The 20,427-nt window shown below is 44.5% G+C and overlaps 2 protein-coding genes and 1 long non-coding RNA gene across 4 annotated transcripts in view; 2 read left to right on the top strand and 1 right to left on the bottom strand.

Annotated features, from left to right (window-relative positions):
• Positions 1 to 131: 131 nt before the first annotated feature.
• TNIP2 (TNFAIP3 interacting protein 2) lies at positions 132 to 8,187 on the bottom strand. Of its 2 annotated transcripts, none has more exons than XM_005229857.4 (6): positions 7,616 to 8,187; positions 4,881 to 5,186; positions 2,898 to 2,981; positions 2,064 to 2,345; positions 1,575 to 1,694; positions 132 to 1,080 (listed from the first exon to the last, which is right to left on the bottom strand). In XM_005229857.4, the coding sequence occupies exons 1-6, from the start codon at positions 8,081 to 8,083 to the stop codon at positions 799 to 801; spliced, it is 1,542 nt and encodes a 513-aa protein (XP_005229914.3). In that variant the 5' UTR covers positions 8,084 to 8,187; the 3' UTR covers positions 132 to 798. The 2 variants fall into 2 exon arrangements, with proteins under 2 accessions (XP_005229914.3, XP_013157443.2); XM_013301989.3 differs by having other exon boundaries at positions 7,994 to 8,186.
• LOC129783712 (uncharacterized) lies at positions 2,933 to 6,476 on the top strand. Its single transcript, XR_008745546.1, has 3 exons — positions 2,933 to 3,055; positions 3,783 to 4,129; positions 4,950 to 6,476. It is a non-coding gene; the product is annotated as an uncharacterized LOC129783712 (long non-coding RNA).
• Positions 8,188 to 8,996: 809 nt separating the features above from the next.
• Positions 8,997 to 20,427, top strand: part of SH3BP2 (SH3 domain binding protein 2) — a 92,803-nt gene continuing 81,372 nt past the window's right edge. The window contains exons 1-2 of the mRNA XM_027791047.2: positions 8,997 to 9,135; positions 12,418 to 12,535. The gene's annotated coding sequence lies outside the window, so the exon portion shown is untranslated. The remainder of the gene's footprint in view (positions 9,136 to 12,417; positions 12,536 to 20,427) is intronic.

Genomic DNA, 20,427 nt, shown 5'->3' on the forward strand with positions numbered 1-20,427 from the left:
CAATACCTACACTGAAAGAGATTGTTTTTGACCACTTTACTAATGTAGTAAAGCAACTGCACAATCACTTTTATTATAAAAATAATTCTTGGGTAAAATAAGAATACAATCAATAATTACACTAATACACATTTACAAACGTGTAAAATATTTACTTCTGGCACAGAAAAAATAAATATCCCTGTACATTGTTTCTGTGCAAAAAGACAAGCTAGTTTTAGTCAACAACCAGTCCTTTTATGTTTTCTTCACTTCTCCTGATTTTAGTTGAGCACAAGGATTTTCAGGCAAGATGTCTGAAAGTTCACCTTCAATAGACAAGAAAATACTTTCGCTTTTAATCCAGATAAAGCACAGTAAGACTTTTTCCTATCTTCTGCCAAAAAGCTCCTCCCCCGTTCTTCAGCCTACATTTTTGGAAGACAGTAAGTTCAATAATTTTTTTCACAAGCCTTCAGACTGCTGTGAAGAATTAGACTCATATTTGAGTCAAGCTGCACTCTGAAGCGAACTACCACTGTAAGTTTCAGCTTAGTTTGTAGTAGAATTTGTATTATGCTTGCCTTCCTCGTAGCTGCCAAAACTAATTCTTCATAAAAGCACCTTGCTTTATCTTGAAGTCTTTCATACAGTGTAAGAGAAGGTGAAATCAAAGAAGAGGTAGATATTGTTCATCCTCCTAATTCCTAAGAGCTGTCCATTTGAATTACTCTGTTTGAGGACTGTAGGAGATATGTATAGAGCAAAGTTTTACTGTCTATAAAGTAGTGATTGACTTAAATGCCTCCCATGACATGGTCACTGACAGCATTCAGCAACATGCTTGAGGAATTCATCACTGAGTTCATCACTGAAAAACCTCATACAATGAGGGCATCTAAGTTCACCCTGTGCCCTGCCCTCAGATCCTGAGTTTCCATTGTCCGCAGGAGGAGAAGCTTGTTCAGACTGTGAAGATGTTCTTCTCATGCCTGTTTGGCCTGGGCTGTTGCCCAGTAGATGTTCAACGTTTGTCTGTACATGCATATGATTTTGGTTACCAATGTGAACTCTGAAATGACTGCTTGTGTCTCTTGAATCCTAGAAAAAGAAAGGAGAGCACTTGAAAAAGATGCACTGAAAAGTTATTCTTTAACAAAATTTTTATCATCTGTATTTGAAACACTGCTCGTTCTTATCAGAAGATTTGTAAATAAAATATGCATCAGGTTTTGCGGTTTTATTGACACAGTTGTTAAAGAAGGCTTGCAGAAAACACAGAATATAGCCAGTACGCTCTTGAAAGATGCCACTGTTCCAAGACTCATAGCTGTCCTTCTCCTCCTTCTAAGAATTCACCCTTACTATGCTGATCCAAAATAGAAGAAAAACGGTCTGGAAGGGGGTATTACATGTGTATTGGGGAGCATCTCTGTAAGAACTGACTACAAAATAATGTAAGGTTTTGATAGCTGCACAGAGCTGAATTGGTTTTAGAAGTACTAATATATTTTTTTTAAAGTATATTTTAGTCCTGAATCCGGGCTGAGATGCTTTAATTGAGTAAAAAAAAAAGTAACTTGTTGCGTTCTTACCTGTCGTCTTGCTAGCTGGTGTTGCAGACATGCAACTTCTGCCTGAAGCTCTTGTATTTTACTCTGTGCTCGTTCTCTGTCAGATCTCTCAGATGTGAAATCATCTTTATAAACTAGGACCTGAAAAATAATTACTATGTTAATATTCCATAGATTAGAGCATTGGCAGGTTAGATTAGAAAGCTGAGGCAGAGTCCTTTGTTTGTAAATACTTATTCCCAGAATCTCAACGTTCTCTTCTGTATTTTATCTGTACTTTAAAGGTATTAGTATTTTTTTTCAGATCTTTGACATCTTGCATTAAAGGCAGCAGAACTGCACGCAGTTCTTTAGTAATTTTCCTTTAAATCTGTGGTTTATCTGTATAGCCAAATGTGGCAAGACCAGCAGCAAATGTCAAAAGAATTAATTTCATTTTGTCCCCTTGGATTTCAGTTGTCTGGGGAGAAACTAAGAATTCCCACCTATAGGAAAAAGAAACTTAATGACCTGTTGCTCCAGCATTTGTATGCGTTCATTATCTCCTTCACTGGCCTTCTTCACATCTTCTAATTCTCTCCTTGTTTTTATGCATTCATTCATTTTCTCTTCCAGTAGCTTGTTTAACCGGAGTATCTCTTTGTGCATCAGGTCAGAATTCGTTTGTGTGGAAGTTACACCATGCTGCTGCTCCAGTTGTGACTTCATCTCTTTTAGCTGCAAGTGGAGTCGCTTCACATACTCATCCCTACTTGCATCGTATTTCTGCCACTTTGCATTTAAGTCTTCCACCTGAAAGATTACCCAGGAGATTCATGAAGGGCATGAAGACTCAAACATCCAAGCGTTCATAGAGTGTCCATATATGCAGGACCAAAACTCGTTTAAAAGATTATATAATATGCTGGCTGAACCACTGAGTGTGGCTAAGCCACCTTACAGGGGAGCAGATTACCACGCCGTAAGCCAGGGTCTTCACAGCCAGCCAGCCTTCCCCATTCACCAGTCCATAGGGACGTTATTAAATAATACTGAACGGGAGGGGCTGGCAGTCACCCTGGGCCCAGTGCTGTTATTCTGAGGTGGAATACTGATGTGTGGAAGGAACACTGAAATTCTCTTCTGCAGTGTATTTTTAACAACAAACACCCAATACATTAAAGATAATGTTGTTGTTAGCCAAGAGAAGAAAGACTTACGTGCCTTGTTGAAAGGACTAAGAAAATTTTGGACTCACATTAAACTGCTATTTAATTAGATTAACCAGGCTTTACCTACTTTGAGTTTACTGTAATTCAAAATACTTAATCAAATCTTACTCTTGTACAAAATGAAAGTACTCACATGAGCTACTTTTTGTTTTAACATCCTGTTTTCATCTTGTAGGTTGCAGATAAGAGCTTGAAGTGAAGTTTCATTGTCTAAAAGCTATAATTTTCAGATAAAGGAAGTGTTACTTTAACATAAAAATTGCAAATGCTGCTTAGCTATGCTGTTAAACTGTAAGTAATTTTTTTAAATTCCTCAAACTATTTGCTATCTGTGAAACAAATGTGTACATCTAGGTCTACTTATTTCTGTATAGTCTATTCACAAATACTAATAGTATAGCCTACAGCTTTTATAATAAATAAGGAAAGCAAAAATGTACTCCGGTTTTTACCACCTCAGTATTGCTTTTAAGTAGATCTGCGTGGTGTCTGTCTTACCAAATTCTCAGCCTCCTAAAGGTAACGGGATTTTACACGCATGAGGGCCTACACTGATGACAGCAGACCTTAACAGTTTACATGAACTCCTTGGAAGTTCTAGTAGAAACTACTAGTCTGGAGTGGGGGAATGCATGACAAAGACACAGATAGGCTTTCATTTTGCTTTGTTATTACTGTCAATTTTGGCCAGCACTAGGAAGAAATTACTGAGAAAAACCCTGCTTGCTAAATAATTGACTGAAATGATACCTCTTTTTTACAGTTGACATCTGCTTAAAAAAACCCCAGTGTACATGAGTAATATAGAACACTTTTGTACAAAATTCCCTAGAATCAGCTAGTAATTGCATCTGAAATTTCTCTTCTTCAACAGGGAAGTCCCCGCTGTACAAGGTTAGCTACTTATTACATATATCAAAGTCAATCAAGTTTCCTGTCTATCAATTACACGTAAAATATATAATACTAAATGCTTCCAGTCCCTTAAAAAGTCCTTTTCTCTAGTCATTTCTTACAGGTAACTCTAATGAGAATTGGTTTTGTTGGAAATGCTCCTGGGATGTTTTACAAAATAGAACCGAGCATGTATAGTTTGTCATAAAAGCATAGGTGAGTGATCATGTGAAACACAGCATTACCACTACATAGCAGTAAGAGCATGAGACAGAATTTCTCTTTTTTGTGTGTGAGAATTGGCTGTAGCATCCCACGCAATACTCTGTTCTCTGTTATTGAAGGCAGCACCACTAATGTTATTTCCTTATGGTATTCTCATAATTATCTAACGAGTCTGAACCATCATGACTTCTGGAACAAGAGAACACCACAATCTATTCTACACTACGCTGAAAAGCTTCAGCTAAGGTGATGATGTGGTTTCAAAGCCACACAGCCATTAGGAAAGTACATCAAAATCCAGGTGTTTCTTTGTAACATTTTTGCCACCTTCCTATCATGAAGCAATTCTTCTAAATATCCCTGCTGCAGAGAAACATTGCCTTGCACTGGGAGGTCGGGGGAACCCCAGCGGGGGGTGGGGGTGGGGGGGGAAAGTAGCACACACCTTGACTCATTTTTCCTTAACCAGCTTTCTGTCCGTCTGTACTACATGTGCAACACCGAATCCTGATCTAAGAAGATCACGTGCTATATCATTCTTAATATAAATACTACTTTAAAATATCTCTACTTGGTTTTGTGATTTAGATGCTTAAACAAGTAATCAGGAGATACCACCTTCAAAAGCACAGCACCATCTAGTGATTCACTGAGGCATGCTGTGGTATGAAGATACTGTCCCCTGTATATGCAGGGAAGAATTATCATGGAATTGCTGAGGTTGGAAGGGATTTCTCAGGATCCTCTCCTCCCTAAAAAAAAAAAAAGCCTCTGATGATAAGTGAGATGGCTAAAATGCAAGTGATGGACAACTGCTTCCATCCTGTATTTTTGGTACTGTGAATTACTTGGAGCCTTGCCATGGTAGCCTTTTCACCCTACATGAAATTATTTAAAGGGATATGTCTCACCATTCTCCCGTTAAAACTATCATATGCTAACTTAACACCTCAGAAACTAATAAGACTTTAAAGAGACATAGTAGCAGTAAGAATACCTGATCAGATCTTCCCATAAGTGTCTGGTCATCTGAATTCCCCTTCTCTTTTCTTTGCTTCTCTTCTAGACATTTTGCCAGATGTTGACACATTTCTGCTGTGGATGCTAATTTGCGTTGCAGTTGGTGGGTTTCATCAGTGAGTGAACGGCACAAAACATCGCTGGTGGCCTGAGCTTTTTCTCTCTCTGCCAAGCTCTTCTGAAGTCGTAAGATTTCTCTCTCCTTTTCAAATGGAGGTTGATTTATCATCTGCTGTATCTCTCCATTTTTCTCCTCTAGTTGCTGATTCAACTTCTGTACTTCCTAAACATAAGGGAGAGGGGAAGTTATTTAAAAGCAAAGTGAACTCATATGTTGAAATATATTTAAGACTGAATTCCATATTGCAGGAATTCCATATTGCCTCTACGCTCATTGCAAAGTGACTTAAAAAGTAAAATAAATCCAATTCATTTCTGTATAACCACTCAGCCTTGGAATCGACAGATCAATCCATCAAAATCAAGAACTGCTTGGACAGCTATACAAGCGCTTCCTAGTCAACAGTATGAAGAAACAAGCAGGAAAAAATCAGGAAGGTTTTTCGAAAAGATGTGCAACTAACTAAAGATGTACCTTACAGGAAACGAAGTAGCTTAAAAGGAGTAACTATGAAGGCTCAGAAATGCTTACTGGTCCTACATTCTAAATTGCCTCATAGCAGAGATTTTCCTCAAAAACAAAAACCAACAACCAAAAAAACCCCACCCAAACACAGAACTGGAAAATCATCTTATCAGAAACCAGCAAAGTGGTTTTATTGTCTGACACTGTCACAAGGACAAAGCAGAGGGAACATACACAGCAACTTTCTCACCTAGGGAAAGGACGAGCATTAAGGACAAGCAAAGAGAAAATTAAATCCATGTGGCAGCAATGACTCTATTTTGGCCATAGCTGACTCTCCAAGGTACATGAGGGGGTCTGACGTACTCCTGCAAAACAAGTGTGGATCTCATTGCCACATGTTCTTGTTGCATTGGAAGCTCTGTGGGATCATCCAGACTGCATTAAGTTAACATCTCTGCAGGTGTTTTGAGAAGGAAGAAGTTTGCTGGCAAGCTCTGTAGTACCATACATGTGAAGTACGCCAGTCCTGACTTTTGTCAAAAGTAGCTTGTGCTTGATTATCTTCCAAAAGTAGTGGATGCTGGTAACTGCAGAGAAGTCTCTGCAGCACTGCTTTGCCAGAATCAGTGATGCCCTAGATGCCAGCGTAGACCATGAAACAGGTACAAGTTTGACTTTACCCTGCCAGCTCTTCAGAAGTGCTAATGGAGCTGTAAATCACAGGGAGCACTCTTTGCCAACATATGGGCCTTGGACTTCACAAAATGTCTTTTTTTGTTGTTATTTTTAGTGGCAATGATTTCAGTGTTTCTGATTGGGCGTGAAGTATTTATTTCTAAAAATAATAACATTAATATCTAACTTACAGAAATAGCACTTGTTCTGTTACTGACTTTTAAATTCTTCAGCATCGTGCTAAATTTCCACTTTGCTATAGATTAAAGACATTCAGTGTCAGACTTCAAAATATATCCAGATACCCCAGGTTTGTCATCTGTCTGCAGAGTGTCTTTTGCAGAATAAGATCATCTCTCATTACAGATTTCTAAACTTGAGCTTATTTAAATGTATTTTAGGTCAGTGTCATATATGGAAATTGTTTTGTATAAGCATTAAGTCAAGAGATTACTTATGCCAAAAATACTTGTTTCAATTTTAAGTATTGACTTCTCAGTTTGGAAATTCCTTTATGTATCTAAAGAAGTGCTTTAAAATTCTTTACGTATTTCAGACTGAACATGGGTAAGGCTTAGTGACAGTAACAAAAATAGCACTTGTGGCAGATGGGAGCGGATGCAGTTTCGAGACACTTCTTTTTCTGCCATAAAAGATACCACTCTCCATTATCGATCTCCTCACAATCCAGACTTGCCAGTTATTTCTCCAAGTCTTAACGTGCTGCCTTAATGTCAGTACAAACCACCATTTTTAAGTGCACTTAAAAAAAAAAAAAAAACACAAACGGTTGAATAGCAAAAGCGGTGGCATCAGTTGTTTATCTTACAGCACAAAACTGCTGCATCAGGTCAAGAGACGGGTCTTCAGTAGGTAATAGGGAGCTTCCGCATTTCAAGATTTTTACTATTTTTCCTTCTTGTAAAAACAGTCGCATGAAGATTTATAACGCCACAGTAAGTTTTTGGCTGAGTATTTTATGGTTTCCCTTCTTTAACTTACATGCAGGGCCCACCGGTGCTGCATACAAGTGACTGCGTCGCTTTGGGCACAGCCCAGCTGGGGACGCTCACCGCCAGCGCCAGGCCTGTCACCCGCACCCCGCACGGCGCTGCGGGGCTCGAACCCGCGGCTCTCTGCTCCGGGCCCTGCCCCCCCAGCTTGCGGCCCGGCCCGTGCGCGCCGCTCGCCCCCCCGCTGCCGGCGCATCCCCCCCCCCCCCCCCCCCCCCCCCGCCTCTCTCCGCTTCCACAGCCACCAGCGCGCGGTTCGGCGTGCAACACGGCCGCACCCTCCGGTCCGGGCACTGCCGCGCTGACCGAGCCTGCACCGCGCCTTTTCCGAGCGCGGAGCGCGGCGGCGCGGCCCCCCGGGAGCGCCGCTGCCGCCCCGCGGAGTACGCACCCTGCCGCCTGGCCGCGCTCTCTGGAGGGCACTCGCCGTGTTACCTGGTTCAGAGCCTCCATTCGTCGCGCCGAGAGTCGCTCGCTGTCCCTGAGCTGCTCGCGGGCCTGGCCCAGCTGCTCCAGCAGGCTGTCCACCAGCGAGCGGGCCGGCTCCCCGCCCGCCGCCTCCGCCTCGCCGCCCGCCGCCGTCGCCTGCCGGGCCAGGCTGCTCCGCAGCTCGCGGATCGTCGCCTCCTTGGCGGCCAGCTGCAGCTGGAGGTGCCTCAGCTGCTGAGCAGACTCGTGGTACAAGGTGCAGAGCGCGTTGTACCGAGGCACTTTATTCTTCAAGCTCCTGTTTTCCCGGTGCAGCCTCTCCAGCGTCTCCTCCACCTGTTTGAAGCGGGTCACCAAGGGGTCTGTGCTGCTACCCTCGCTTACCGAGCACATGGCCGGGAAAGGTGAGCTGCGGTCCCAGTGCTGCCCCTTCTCCTCCTTCTCCAGGGCGAGCAGCAATCCAGCCAGGTGCATATAAACCCGAAGAGGAGCCAGGCAAGGCCGGGGCTGCTCTCGCTGGTGCTCCGCTCTTCCGCCTTCCCCGCCGGGGGAGGAGGCTAGCAGCGCTCCTTTAAGGGCTCGCAGGGCCCGCCCGCTGCTTTTCAGCCGCCGCCGCTTTCCTGCGGCGCCCGGTGGGCCGGGCCGGGCCGCGCCTCGCCCCTGCGCGGGGGGATCCCCGCCGCGGGGGGGGCAGAGCCAGTCCCTGCCGCCGGTGCGGGACCCGGCCCCGCGACCGGGACCGGGCTGGCCGGGGAAGCCCGGCCCGGGGCGAAGGGGAGAGGAGGCAGCTGGGGGCTGGGCCGCGCGGGGGCAGTGCGGGAGCGGGAGGCTGCCGCGGGTACGGGGGAAGGCTGGGCCGAACGAGGGGCCGCTGAGGGAGGGCGGCTGTGGGTGAGGGGGCTGCGGAAGGCGCCGCCGAGCGGGGAGCTGGGCCCGGGGATGGGGGGGTCGCGGGGAAGATGGGGCCGGCGGGAAGCCGCTGAGGGGAGAGGGGCGGCCCGGAGCGGCGCTGGCGGACGGGGCTGGCCCCGCGTTGCGAAAGCCCCGTAGCGCAGCGCTCCAGCAGCAGCCGCTGCGGGAATTTCCGGGCCCGGGATGGGACTTTCCCAGCCGGCGGCGACCCCCGCGACCGGGCCGCTCGCCCCGCTCCGCCTCCCGCAGCGGCCCCGGGGCTGGGGCAAGCGCGACGGGGGGCGGCCCGCAGGCCCGGCCCCGGGGCGCGGCGGAGTCCCTGCCCCGGCCCGGCAGTGGAGGAGCGCCCGGGGAACCCTGTGCGGCCTGTCGGGGCTGCGCCGGCAGCAACGGGAAGGCCTGGGAGCGGGCAGAGCAGCGCGCCTCCCCTCAGAGGCAGCGTCCCTGCGCAGGTGCTGCGGAGAGCCCTCGGGGAGGCCAGCAGCTCCTGGTCATCAAAACTCGGTCACCGGGTGCAGCTGGTGCCCTCGGGATTGCACGTGGAGGTGGAGCTGATGACAGCAAAACCAGATGCCTGGCACTGAACACCCGGGTGCCTGTCGGCCGTCCTGGAGGTGGATAACTTTTCTATTAGCAGCCTAGAGAGAGAATCTATTAGCCGAGGCTGTAGCAGCTATTGGAGAGGTTACCCTGGTCTTGTATTTTTCGTAGGAGGAGGGAGTGTGAGAAGTTGGACTCATGTATTTTTTTGGATTTGTTTAGTTATGACCACGTTACACTGGTAGAACAGCTTGGGAGGAAAAAATCTTAAGCAAGTACAAAAATAAAGGCCGGATGACATTTGATTATTATACATGTTTATTCTGTGTGTATGCATGCACATGTATAATAATGTATGTGCACGCAGCCTCATTGCAGTAGGTTCAGCACAGTCGCAGATGTTTCTGGACCAAAAAGCACGTCTGTCCGATTATAGAGCAAGTGAAAATCACCACATGCAAGTGGCGGGGGGACAAAAAGAGAAGACTTTAGTCACTGTAATAGGGAGCAACCTGCTGTGTTAGCAGCTGAGCTACTGGTAGGTGTCACAGTAAACAGACATAGCAATGAAAAATCTGTGTGGAGAAATTCACAGCAATCAGAACCTGATGAAAGAAGATACCAAACTTCGAAGTCGAGACACTCAGTTTCACTGGTAATGGGAAGCCTTGTGGTACTGGTGCATGTGAAATGCAAGATACAATGTTTCAGCCTTTCTCAAAGACAATGGTTGTAAGCTCAAACAAGAGGTTGCAATCAAATAGAAGGAAAACTATTTCCCTGTAAGGGCAATCAAACATTGGAAGTACTTTGAGCAGGAGTCTGGGCTAGAGACCTCCTCAGGTCCCTCCCAACATGAATTATCCTGCAATTCAGTTCAGCTTTTTTGAGGTGGAAAGTCATTATTTTGTCACCTCAGTTATGCTAGAAGGGGTTATCCAAAAGGTTAGGAGTCATACATTGGAAATGGTCCATTAGCTTAGCTATTTCTAAAAATATAACTTAATTTTATATATGTAGAAGATCCTGTGTGACAGAAAAGGCTAAAACACTTGCCTAGGGTACAGATCTGTGGTGTATTTGCTATTTCAACTTAATTAATGTAAACGCCCCGTGATTAAGAACAGTGGAAAATCTGTGGAAGCTGAGGGAATACAGTTTTTGGCTTTTTACTTGGACAGTTATGTCCTACAACCTTAAGACACTGTTTTTGCTGCGAAGAAAATTAAGTTCCTGCTTTAAAGTGCCCACACTTTATAGTTTTCATATACATTAGTAGGAAAAGTGAAAAAACTACATTGACTTAATTTTATATTTTCAGCATCATTGTGCTACAGTCAGAGTTAAGTCAAAAAATTGGAGCAAGATTACTTTTGCTTGTTGTCAAAATATTTTGTAGAAAAGTACAGTGAAGCCCTAGTAATAGATGAATCTGTTTGGTTTCCTGCCAGTTCAAATAGCAAACTGCAAGTAAACTTAAAAATCCCTTGTCTGCAGATAGGGCAGCGATGTCCTCAGACTAAACATCAGGGAATTTAGTTACTTATCAGAAAGAATACTTTATAATACAGTTATATTTGTAATTGTATCAGTATATTAAAATGAAGGATTGCAACTGATGACTGAATATTTGATATGAATAGTTCCTTGGATAAAGCCTGCACTCCCCCGAGGAAAACACCATTGTCTTAAGGGAAATTCAACCTGCGTAAGTCTTGAGTAAGAAACAGATCCCGTATGTTCTCGGGAATGCCCTTAGATGACTGTTTCCTTTTGCCAGTTCTGAAATACAGAGGAATTCCTGGGAATTCGGTAAAAGAAGCTGGTGCCAAAGGATGAGTCACATCTTGAGACAAGTTTTTTAGTGTACCTGGCTTTTCCTGGATTGCCTCTTGGGTGCTGTTCAGCAGTTTTGCTGACAGAACAGCTGGCCTATGGAGTAGCATGTTTGTCCTTTTTCAGTTTTAGACAAACAAATTAAGGCTTACTAAGTCCGGTAGTTCCGGTCAGCAAATAATTGCATGAACAACAGATATGCTCTGCACTACTTTATATAAGGAAAAAGCTATTTTCCATACCTTACTGGTCTCAAGTTGAAATACAAGGTGAAGTTCATTTTAACTCTTTCTCAGCATAGGGTGTAACAGGATATTAAATCACGTCAGAAAAATTTAATCTCAAATCAGATTTTGTTAAAGAAATATTGACAGTTACTTTAAGTAATTCTATGCACATTACAACCAACTGTTAGAATGCATGAGAAGTGTCATACAGTGTATGAACAAAAGTGATAACTACCTAGAAATAAAAAGGAGATGAAGCAGATCTTAGGAAACCAGGAGGAAAGGAAGGTGAACAATATAGTTAGATGAAGTATGCACAGACGTATATTTAAAAATTAATTTTAAAGCATGAGTTATTTTTAGAGCTGATAAGAATAATTCCTCTGGATGTAGTAGTTACACTTCTGTAACATTAGTGCAAATCATAAGAGTCTCTATATTTAAAAGCGTAATTCTGTGTGGACAAGGCTATAAAACATGGGGGTGGGAGGTTGTCTGTCATTTTTCCAAATAGTGACGTAGGTTCAATTTGCAAGAAACTGTATTTTTAACTTGTGAACTCGAGGCATTGTTCAGTCAATCAAGCTGTGGTTTTCCCCATTGTCTTAAGTCGCCACTAATTATCCTGGTGGGTAAATTATGACCTAATGATGCCTTGAGCTGATTTACCTAAGCAGAACTGATGAGAAATTAGTGATTAGTTAGGTAATTCTCTTGCTGCTGTAGGCTAAAATATTCAATAGCAGTTCACATTTCCTTTGATGTTGATTTTGCAGTGCAAGAGGGAGTAAAAACCTGTAATGGTTTATTTTCCCCAGTTAAATCATCTGATACACTCACTGCTACAAAAGATACCTGTCTTAGAGCTCTATGAGCATGTGAGAATCTGATTTTCATGGTGAACAAATAGAATGTCAGTGTTTTAGTGACTCACAGATTAACAATAATTACAAGATGCGGCCATGTTTACACTTCTTATGTGGGAAGGGATAAACATCCTTTGTACGCTTTACTGTATTGGATGTTCTGATAATATAATGTTCTACATATTTTGCAGTTGGAATGGCAGACTCATTGAGGGGTTGGCTTGAGGGCATTCAGTATTCCTGAAACTAGCTGAACTCATTGCTATGACACATGTATGTAGCCACCTCTCTGCACTGAGACTCTGATTTGGATCTTTCATTCTTGTTTTCTGTTTATACACTTAACAATACTTCAGTGTAGTTAGGAAATTTGGAATGGTTTTTGTTTATTTCTAATGTAGGCTTTTCCACACATTTTTTTTCACAGTTTGAGTTTTGGAGGATGTCAAAACCAAAAAGTGTTTTGATGCTTAGGGTAGAGTCCCAGGACCTTGGTTTCTGAATCACAGCAAGGCTGAAAACCAGGATGAAGAGCCACGACACTGGTGAGATCGAAAGCAATCCTTTTGCTTTTCCCCAGGAAGTGTTTCTTTTACATTTATTTGGACTAAGATGGTTCAGTCTCAGCTGGCCACACTGTTTCGGACACCAGCCGGGACGCTGCTGGCCTCCTGGGCCACCTGGGCACGCTGGGGGCTCATGCCCAGCCGCTGCCGCCCAGCCCCCCCGGGCCCTGTCCCGCCGGGCAGTTCCCAGCCCCCTGCCCCCAGCCCGCAGCTGCCGGGGGCTGGTGTGACCCAGGGGCAGGGCCCGGCGCTCAGCCCTGGGGACCCCCACGCCACCGGCCCCGGCCCCTCGGCCCGGCCTGCCCGGAGCCCCCCGCAGAGCCCCCTGCCCCCGGCACAGCCACGCTCCCCCCGGCTTGGTGCCATCTGCAAACTGGCCGCGGGTGCACTCGATCCCCTCGCCCACATCATCCATAAAGGCATGAGACAGGACTGGCCCCGGCGCTGGGCCCTGGGGACACCCCTGTGACCGGCCACCGGCAGGAGGTAACTCCATTCCCCACCGCGCTTTGGGCTCGGCCACCCGGCCAGCTCCTAACCCAGCACAGAGCGCGGCACCCAAGCCATGAGCAGCCAGTTTTTCCACGAGATGCTGTGGGAGATGGTGTCAAAGGCTTTACTAAGGTCCAGGTAGACACCACCCATGGCCTTTCCCGCATCCAGTAGGTGGCTCACCATATCATAGAAAGAGATCAGTTTTGTCAAGCAGGATCTGCCTTTCATGAACCCGTGCTGGCTGGTCCTGATCCCCTGGTTGTCCTGCACATGCCACATGATGGCACTCAGGCTGACCTGCTCCCTGGCACCTGTAGTTCCCCTGATCCTCCTTCCTGCCCTTCTCGTAGGTGGTGTCACACTGGCTGACTTCCAGTCTTCTGGGATCTCCCTAGTGAGCCCGGGCTGTTGGTAAATGATGGAGAGCACCTTGGTGAGCTCCTCTGCCAGCTCCCTCCATACCCTTTGGGTGAATCCTATCTGGCCCCACAGACCTGTGCGTGTCTGAGTGGAGCAGCAGGTCACTGACAGTTTCCTCCTGGGCTGTGGGGACTTCATTCTGCTCCTCGTCCCTGTCTTCTGGCTCAGGGAGCTGAGTACTCTGAGGGTGACGGGTCTTACTATTAAAGGCTGAGGCAAAGGCAGCATGGAGTACCTCAGCCTTTTCCTCATCCTGTGTGGCAATGTTCCCCCCTGCATCCAGTAAAGCATGCAGATTGTCCTTGGCCCTTCTTTTGTTTCTAGTGTATTTGTGAAAACATTTTTTGTTATCTTTTATGGCAGTGGCCAGCCTGAGTTCTAGCTGGGTTTTCACCTCTCTTATCGTCACCCTGCATAGCCTCACAACATCCTTATATTCCTCCAGAGCTGTCTGCCACTTCTTCCAAAGGTGGTAAACTCTCCTTTTTTCCCTTGTAACTCTTACGCCTTGTAACTCTTCAGTGCTTTAGACCCTTGCTGCAATTCACCTTCCTGTGCAGGCTTGCTGGTCCTGTACTGGGTATCCCCCCTGAAGTGTTTAGCTATTTCTGGCCCTGTTTTTTCTGGATATTTTTACATTTTGCAGTTTCTCTTTTGTTTTTCCATGGTACAATAGTACCAGTTCAGTGTGTCTGTCCTTGCAGACTGCAATTTATTTTTGTTGCTGATGTTGTCTCTTGATTTGAGAAGTTCCGAGCAGTATACTTGGTCCTTTAGGAAACTATCATGAGATAACTGATTTTTGAGCTGTAGTTTTATTTACAGGAATATAAAAGGCTCTGTGTTCATTGAACACAGGTTATTGGCAACTAGAGACAGTTTTCATACTGACAGGCTTAGACCGCTGCAGCTACCACTCCTACTTAGAAGCAAGTTGCTTCTTTGAGATTGTAGTTTATAAATCTTAGGGTTTTGCCCATGTCTAGTCCTGGTAAGCAGTGCAGGATACGCTGGCTTGTATTTGTCATAGGACATTGTTAACCTAACAACTGATGCTTTGAAATACTCCAGACAAACCTTTTTGGGGTTGCAGGAAGCACTCCTGGATTCTGACTTTCTTAACGTATATATCCATATTACAGATTCTTTGGGGATTCTATATATAGTGATTGAATTTTCTGCTTTGATTAATACAGAGTGCTGTGAATTTCCTGGTTTCTGTTATTCATCTTTCCTCAAAGCCCAGACAGTTTTAAAGCTAAACTTGGAGGGAAGCAGTATAAAATTGCTGAGTATGACTAAATGCCAGGCATTCAGTTGTAAGAGTGGAAACAAGAGGCTGCAGGTGGAAACCTAATTGTTTATGGATTTATTTTATACATTAATATTGTGTAATAAACCTTCCTAATGCAGGCTCCATGGTGCCTTAGATCCAGACCACCCATTCTAACTAGAACAAAATCAGTTTACACATTTCTGTTCTTTAGCTTTTCTGACCTAGAGAGCAAACAGACCATTGGAGTTTGATTAGAGAAATGTTTGATATAAATGGGTTGGGTTTTAAATATTTGTTTTAAAAAGATGATTGGGAAAGGTAATTTTCTAAGCCTATTGGGAACATCAAAAGAAGTTGTAGTCAAGTAGAAAATCTGTACATAAATCAGGGAAAAAGAAATATTGGCCATTTCTTAGCATGGTACTAGATGGTGAAACAGTTTTCAGGACTAGAAAGTTGAAGAAAGGTTGGGAGGAATTAATGAAATAGAACAAGAAAGTGGAAGTTTCCTTGTACGCCATTTACTCCCTTCCCACACACCATGCCATTTCCACATAAATAACAACATTTACCAACATTCTGATTAGCATCTGGTTGAGAGGTAAGAAACAGCATGGTAGTGTTCTTCTGGAGGTCCATCTATAAAGCAGAAAATTCATCAATCATCCTGGAAGGACAGGGAAAAGCAGTTTTCAGCTGAATTTCATTAATGTATTCTTTTGTAGACTGACATGAAGAAATAATGCCATATAGATACCAGATGCTGAAAACTTCAGCTCTTGTTTGAATATATTTTTGTTATAAGCAAGAGTAAGCATGTTCTTAATAGTAGAAGCGTTGTCCATCACACTTGAAGCAGACGTGCATTATGATACTTTCTGCTCTCAAACAGAATTCATGGAACATGAAAAAATAGTATTTCTGAGGAGTCTGGGTACCAGTATCTGTTCAGCCTTAGCACAACAAATGAGTCTAAAGTAGACATGCAGATATGTGTGGATTATAGAAGTTTAAATCAGGAAACCGTAAGAAGAAATAACATTTGCTGAAACTGGTAACTCCTGAAAAAAAGCCACCACGGCTATTTTTCATGGCTAAATTTGTCTGAGACACCACCAAGTGGCACAGGAACTTACACTTCTGGTACAGTGCAATATGCCTGTTTCAACAAGAATAAATCTTTTTGGCTCTAAATGAAGTGCTTTCTCCATTTAATTATGTCATATTTATGCAATATGTTGTGATTTTTGCTGGGCTATTGTATATTTTGGGGCAGATGACTGTTTATTTGTCAAAATAATTATACTGTCTTTTTGCCCTAAGCTGTAGAGGAGGGACTGCAGGGAATCCTGGATGTATGGTTTTGATTAAATATTCTGATGAGAACTACAAATATATTTAACTGAACAAATAGAGAGGCCACCATCTAGTGGAGTGAGTTTGAGAACAGAATTTGAGAATTGATTTACACTGATTTCTAGTGTCTCTTCCCTTGAGTTTGCTGCTTGACTTTGACAAAGTCTTGTAACATCTTAGTTTGCTTTGCCATTTGAACCTTGCAGTAATGATAATAGTGACTTGTTGCAGATGGTTGAAAAAGGCTGCAGAATATGAAGTATTTGGTCCGTGGAATTAAGTTCATACTCAGTTTTCACTTATCCTTAATTTTTTGCCAACATAAAGTTTTTACTTAAAACTAGTTAACAGAATGACATCGGTATCTGACCTATTATGACTTCTCTGTTGATACTCTTATCTGCTTATGACTGAAATGCTTAGAAGTCAGCTGTGAGAAAGTTAACTATGTTAGGCCTTGCATAAACAAAATAATAAATGATCTCTACACTGGAATACTCTACATACTGGCTTCTTTGGGAGCTAGTCTTAAGTCAGTCATATTTAGTATAACTGTGACATTCCAGTTCAAGTGTGTGCAAATACACCAACACCTTTAAAAGCACTAGTTTCAGAAATACCGTTTTTGAACTTTAAGGATTTCCACCAGTCATGGTTTTCATGTAACTGACTTAAGAAATATTCCTGTTACTGAAATTACACCTTTTTAACAAACTTAAAGATGTTGTTACAAGACAGGTATGGCTTGGAGTGAGAGACTTTTTGTTAGATCCTCTGATACAGCTGGAAAAAAACAGACCTTTTGAGACCATCTCTCCTTCCTCAGATTAGTTGGTCTGTCTCTCCCTACAAACTTTGCTGCTATTGTATCCACAGACTATTTATTACATTTGCAGCATCACTGCTGAGACTTATAGATAAAACAGCTTTTTGTAGTAGGGTTTATTATCTGATTTCTGAAACGACGGGGATGGCCATTAGCTTGCCCAACAGCTTTAAAAAATGAAACACAATCTGCCCCATCTCTTATTTCCTGTGAGCTATCCAGGAAGTGTCTCAGAATGAAAGACAAGCTATGAATTTGCCAGACTGGTCCATAGTTCTTTCCTGTAGGCAAAAATACAGTTTTCCTGTAAACCTAAAGGAAGTGGAGTGAAGGAGTTCATTTGTGCGATAATGAGAGTAGCCAAATGATTGATTAGTAGTTGAGGAAGAAAATGTGCTTTGGGCGTTATTGATTTTCAGAGGTACTAGAGGAGTGTGGTGGGCTGACCCCAACTGGCAGGTAAGCCCCTACCCAGCCACTCACTCGCTCCACTCCTCAGCAGGACCAGGGAGAGAATCAGAAGGGCAGATGCAAGAAAAACCTGTGGGCTGAGGTAAGGACAGTGTAATAAGGGAAGAGGAAAAAAAGAAAAAGAAACCACACAAGTGATGCCAAGGCAGTCATTCATCACCTCCCACCCGCAGACCGACGGCCAGCCAGCCTCTGAGCAATGGCTGCTTTTGACACACCACCCACCTCCAGTTTTATTGCTGATCATGGTATATAGTATGGACAGTCCCTTTGGCCAGTTGGAGTCAGCTGTCCTGGCTGTGTCCCCTCCCAACCTCCTGCCCACCCCTGACCTGCTCCTTAGAGGTGCAGAGTGAGAAGCAGAGAAAGGCTTGGTGCTGTGCAAGCAGTGTTCAGCAACAGCTAAACCGCTGGTCTGTTGTCAGCACTGGTTTGGTCACAAATCTAAACCACAGCACTGTAAGGGCTGCTGTGAAGAAAATTACCTCCATCCTAACCAGACCCAGTCCAAGAAGTAAGTGGCAAAGTGTCATTCCAAAGAAGAGGTTGGGAGGACACCAGTGTTTTAGAGCATTTACATGGCTCTTGCAGTTTTCATTTAACAGAAGCAGGCAAGGATTTTTTCCACTATTTCGGAATGAGGAATCCTGAAGCAGTGAGATACCAAAATTTGTTCAAAGTTGCATGAAACATCAAAAGACTATGAGCTGAAGAAGCATAAAATGTTTGAGCTAGGAAACACTGAAAAGACTTTGGAAAAAAGTACAAATACACAGGCAATTTCATAGATGTAATGTCTGATAATAATAGGACCAGAATTCATTTATGACTACTGCTAATAGAAAAAATGGTGGTTAGAATAGTTAGAAAATGGAATTTGTTTGTTTCCCAGGTTTACTCATGGATTAACGTCAATCTAGACTAACAGATTACAACTGAAAGACTTTTTCCAGCCTCTCCTTTTCCCATCTTCATTAATAATGTCTCCAACCTCAGAAAAATTCTCAGAAGTATGTTTCCTGCAGGGCAATATAAGCCAAATGGAACCAGTCTTTCCCAGAGCAGCATCTTCAAAATTTACCGGCATATCGCCATAACAACTATGGGATGTTTTTGCCACAAGGGAACAAGATACCTGTCATGTCAGCGGCCTTTCTGTATCTCTTCTGGCAGAGCACATGACATTCAAAATAATGTTATCCCCGGGGTGATCCCTATGTATTTATTCCTGCAGCCGTCTGTATGTGGGATTGCAGAAGAGGGATTCAATAAACTGGGGCAGAGGCGAACGAAGTTGAGAAACTGGCCTTCATGTGCATTGTGTGAGAGCCACTGTGATAAAAGGGCTTTCCTGGCTGCTTTGGGTGGGGAGCGGTTTGAGAGTCTTGTGCTCCTTCAGGTGCCCCACTTTGGAAAGAAGAGATGCTTTTGCATGGAGCAGTGAAGTGCTGTCCCAGTTTGTTGTGCAGCTCACGAGCCCCATGCTGCCCGTTCAGCATGGGGCTGGTCTGTCCTGGGGTGCTGCAGGGACCGCCTGGAATTTCATGGACTGTTCCTCACCAGCGCACAAATGCTGTCGCCCTTGCCAGGAGTCAGCCTGATGCTGAGTTGGTCCATATCTGTCTTGCTACAGCTTAGTCTTACAAAGAAACCTGGTGTCTGCAGGGTTCATGAGGGCAGATAGTGGAAAAGGGCCCCGCCAGCCTCTCCGAATCTCTCTGCCTCTCTCCTTGTGTACAGAGGCGTATGCAGGTGTGGAGATGGATAATGTCCACAATTCTCCCCCAGCCCTCTGGGAGTGTCAGCCTTGCAGTGACTATGCCTCATTTGGCTTGTCCATAGGCTGGATAGGTTTAGCTGAGTACATTATGAGATGTGGTGGAGCTAAGTGGTAGAATGGGGAAGCGATGCCTTTCTCAAAGTGTTGCATGCTCAGTATGATGAGAAGTGGCAAAAGCGTGTTAGTACTGTTACTTCAGAAGGGTGATGCTGAGTAATTTGAATAAATGTCTGCCATTTATGGTTCTTGATTTCAAATCTGTGTGAGAGGCGTAGTTCATTTTCCTGGCATGTGCATCACTTTTGAAAGTAAGATGAAGTTATTTGATTCTTGCAGAAGATAAGATGGGAAGATGTGTGCATGTAGCAACTGGTATGGAAGCAAATTGGAAAATACCTGCACCGCTTGTGTTTGATGCAAATACATGCTCTTGGCTGGTGGTGATCCAAAGCGTGATGTAGTTGGCTAATATGCAGAAGCCATCTTGCCATTTACATGGAGCAAACCCTTCAAAAAGTCTGTTTTTTCAATATTTTTCCTCCTTCACTGAAGTGGAGAAAATGACCCAGCTACCCTGTGGAGGCTTGTAGTGAGGGGGGTCGTAAGGAAAGGTGCTGAGCCTCACCCATCTTTCATCTGTGAAATCAGGCTGGCAGATTGCCCTGCTTCCCAGGCCGCGTGGTGCAACATCCGAGCATTGGATGGGTCATATGAATCTGACATAGCTTAAAAAGTGTACATCTACCAGCCATCATTTGGTTCACGTCCCTAGTTTTTATCCAAGGAGCTTTTAACTTTTTCAGTTTCGAGCAGTATTGCCTACATAACCGGCTGTTGGAGCGATGTGGGGGGGACCAACAGCTCTGCAGCAGGGGCTGTTTTTAAGCTCAGGCCAACAGCCTTGGTCCCTGCCTGAGCAGCACTGTAGGGGTGCCTGTTGCACCCAGCCACGCACCTTGCTGATCCTGACCCTGCCTCACTCACCCCAGCTTGCCTCACCAACACCTGACTGTTGGCTGACCCTGGTTCTTGCCAGGGGAGCTGCTCAGTGCTTCTGTTTTGGGCTGTGCGGGACTGTGGCTTTCATGGGTGAGGATGCTGCCCCTGTCAGCCTCGCTGTCCCCCTTGGTTCCCGGTCATCTTCCCCGGTGCAGCCAGCCTGCCCTTGCTGACACCCACAGCGCTGGGTTAGCAGGCCACCTCCTGTTAGCGGACTGGGATGAATGAGCCAGAGACCTTTAAAGCTC

The sequence above is a fragment of the Falco peregrinus genome, chromosome 2 (genome assembly GCF_023634155.1).
Source record: "Falco peregrinus isolate bFalPer1 chromosome 2, bFalPer1.pri, whole genome shotgun sequence".
Classification (NCBI taxonomy): domain Eukaryota; kingdom Metazoa; phylum Chordata; class Aves; order Falconiformes; family Falconidae; genus Falco; species Falco peregrinus.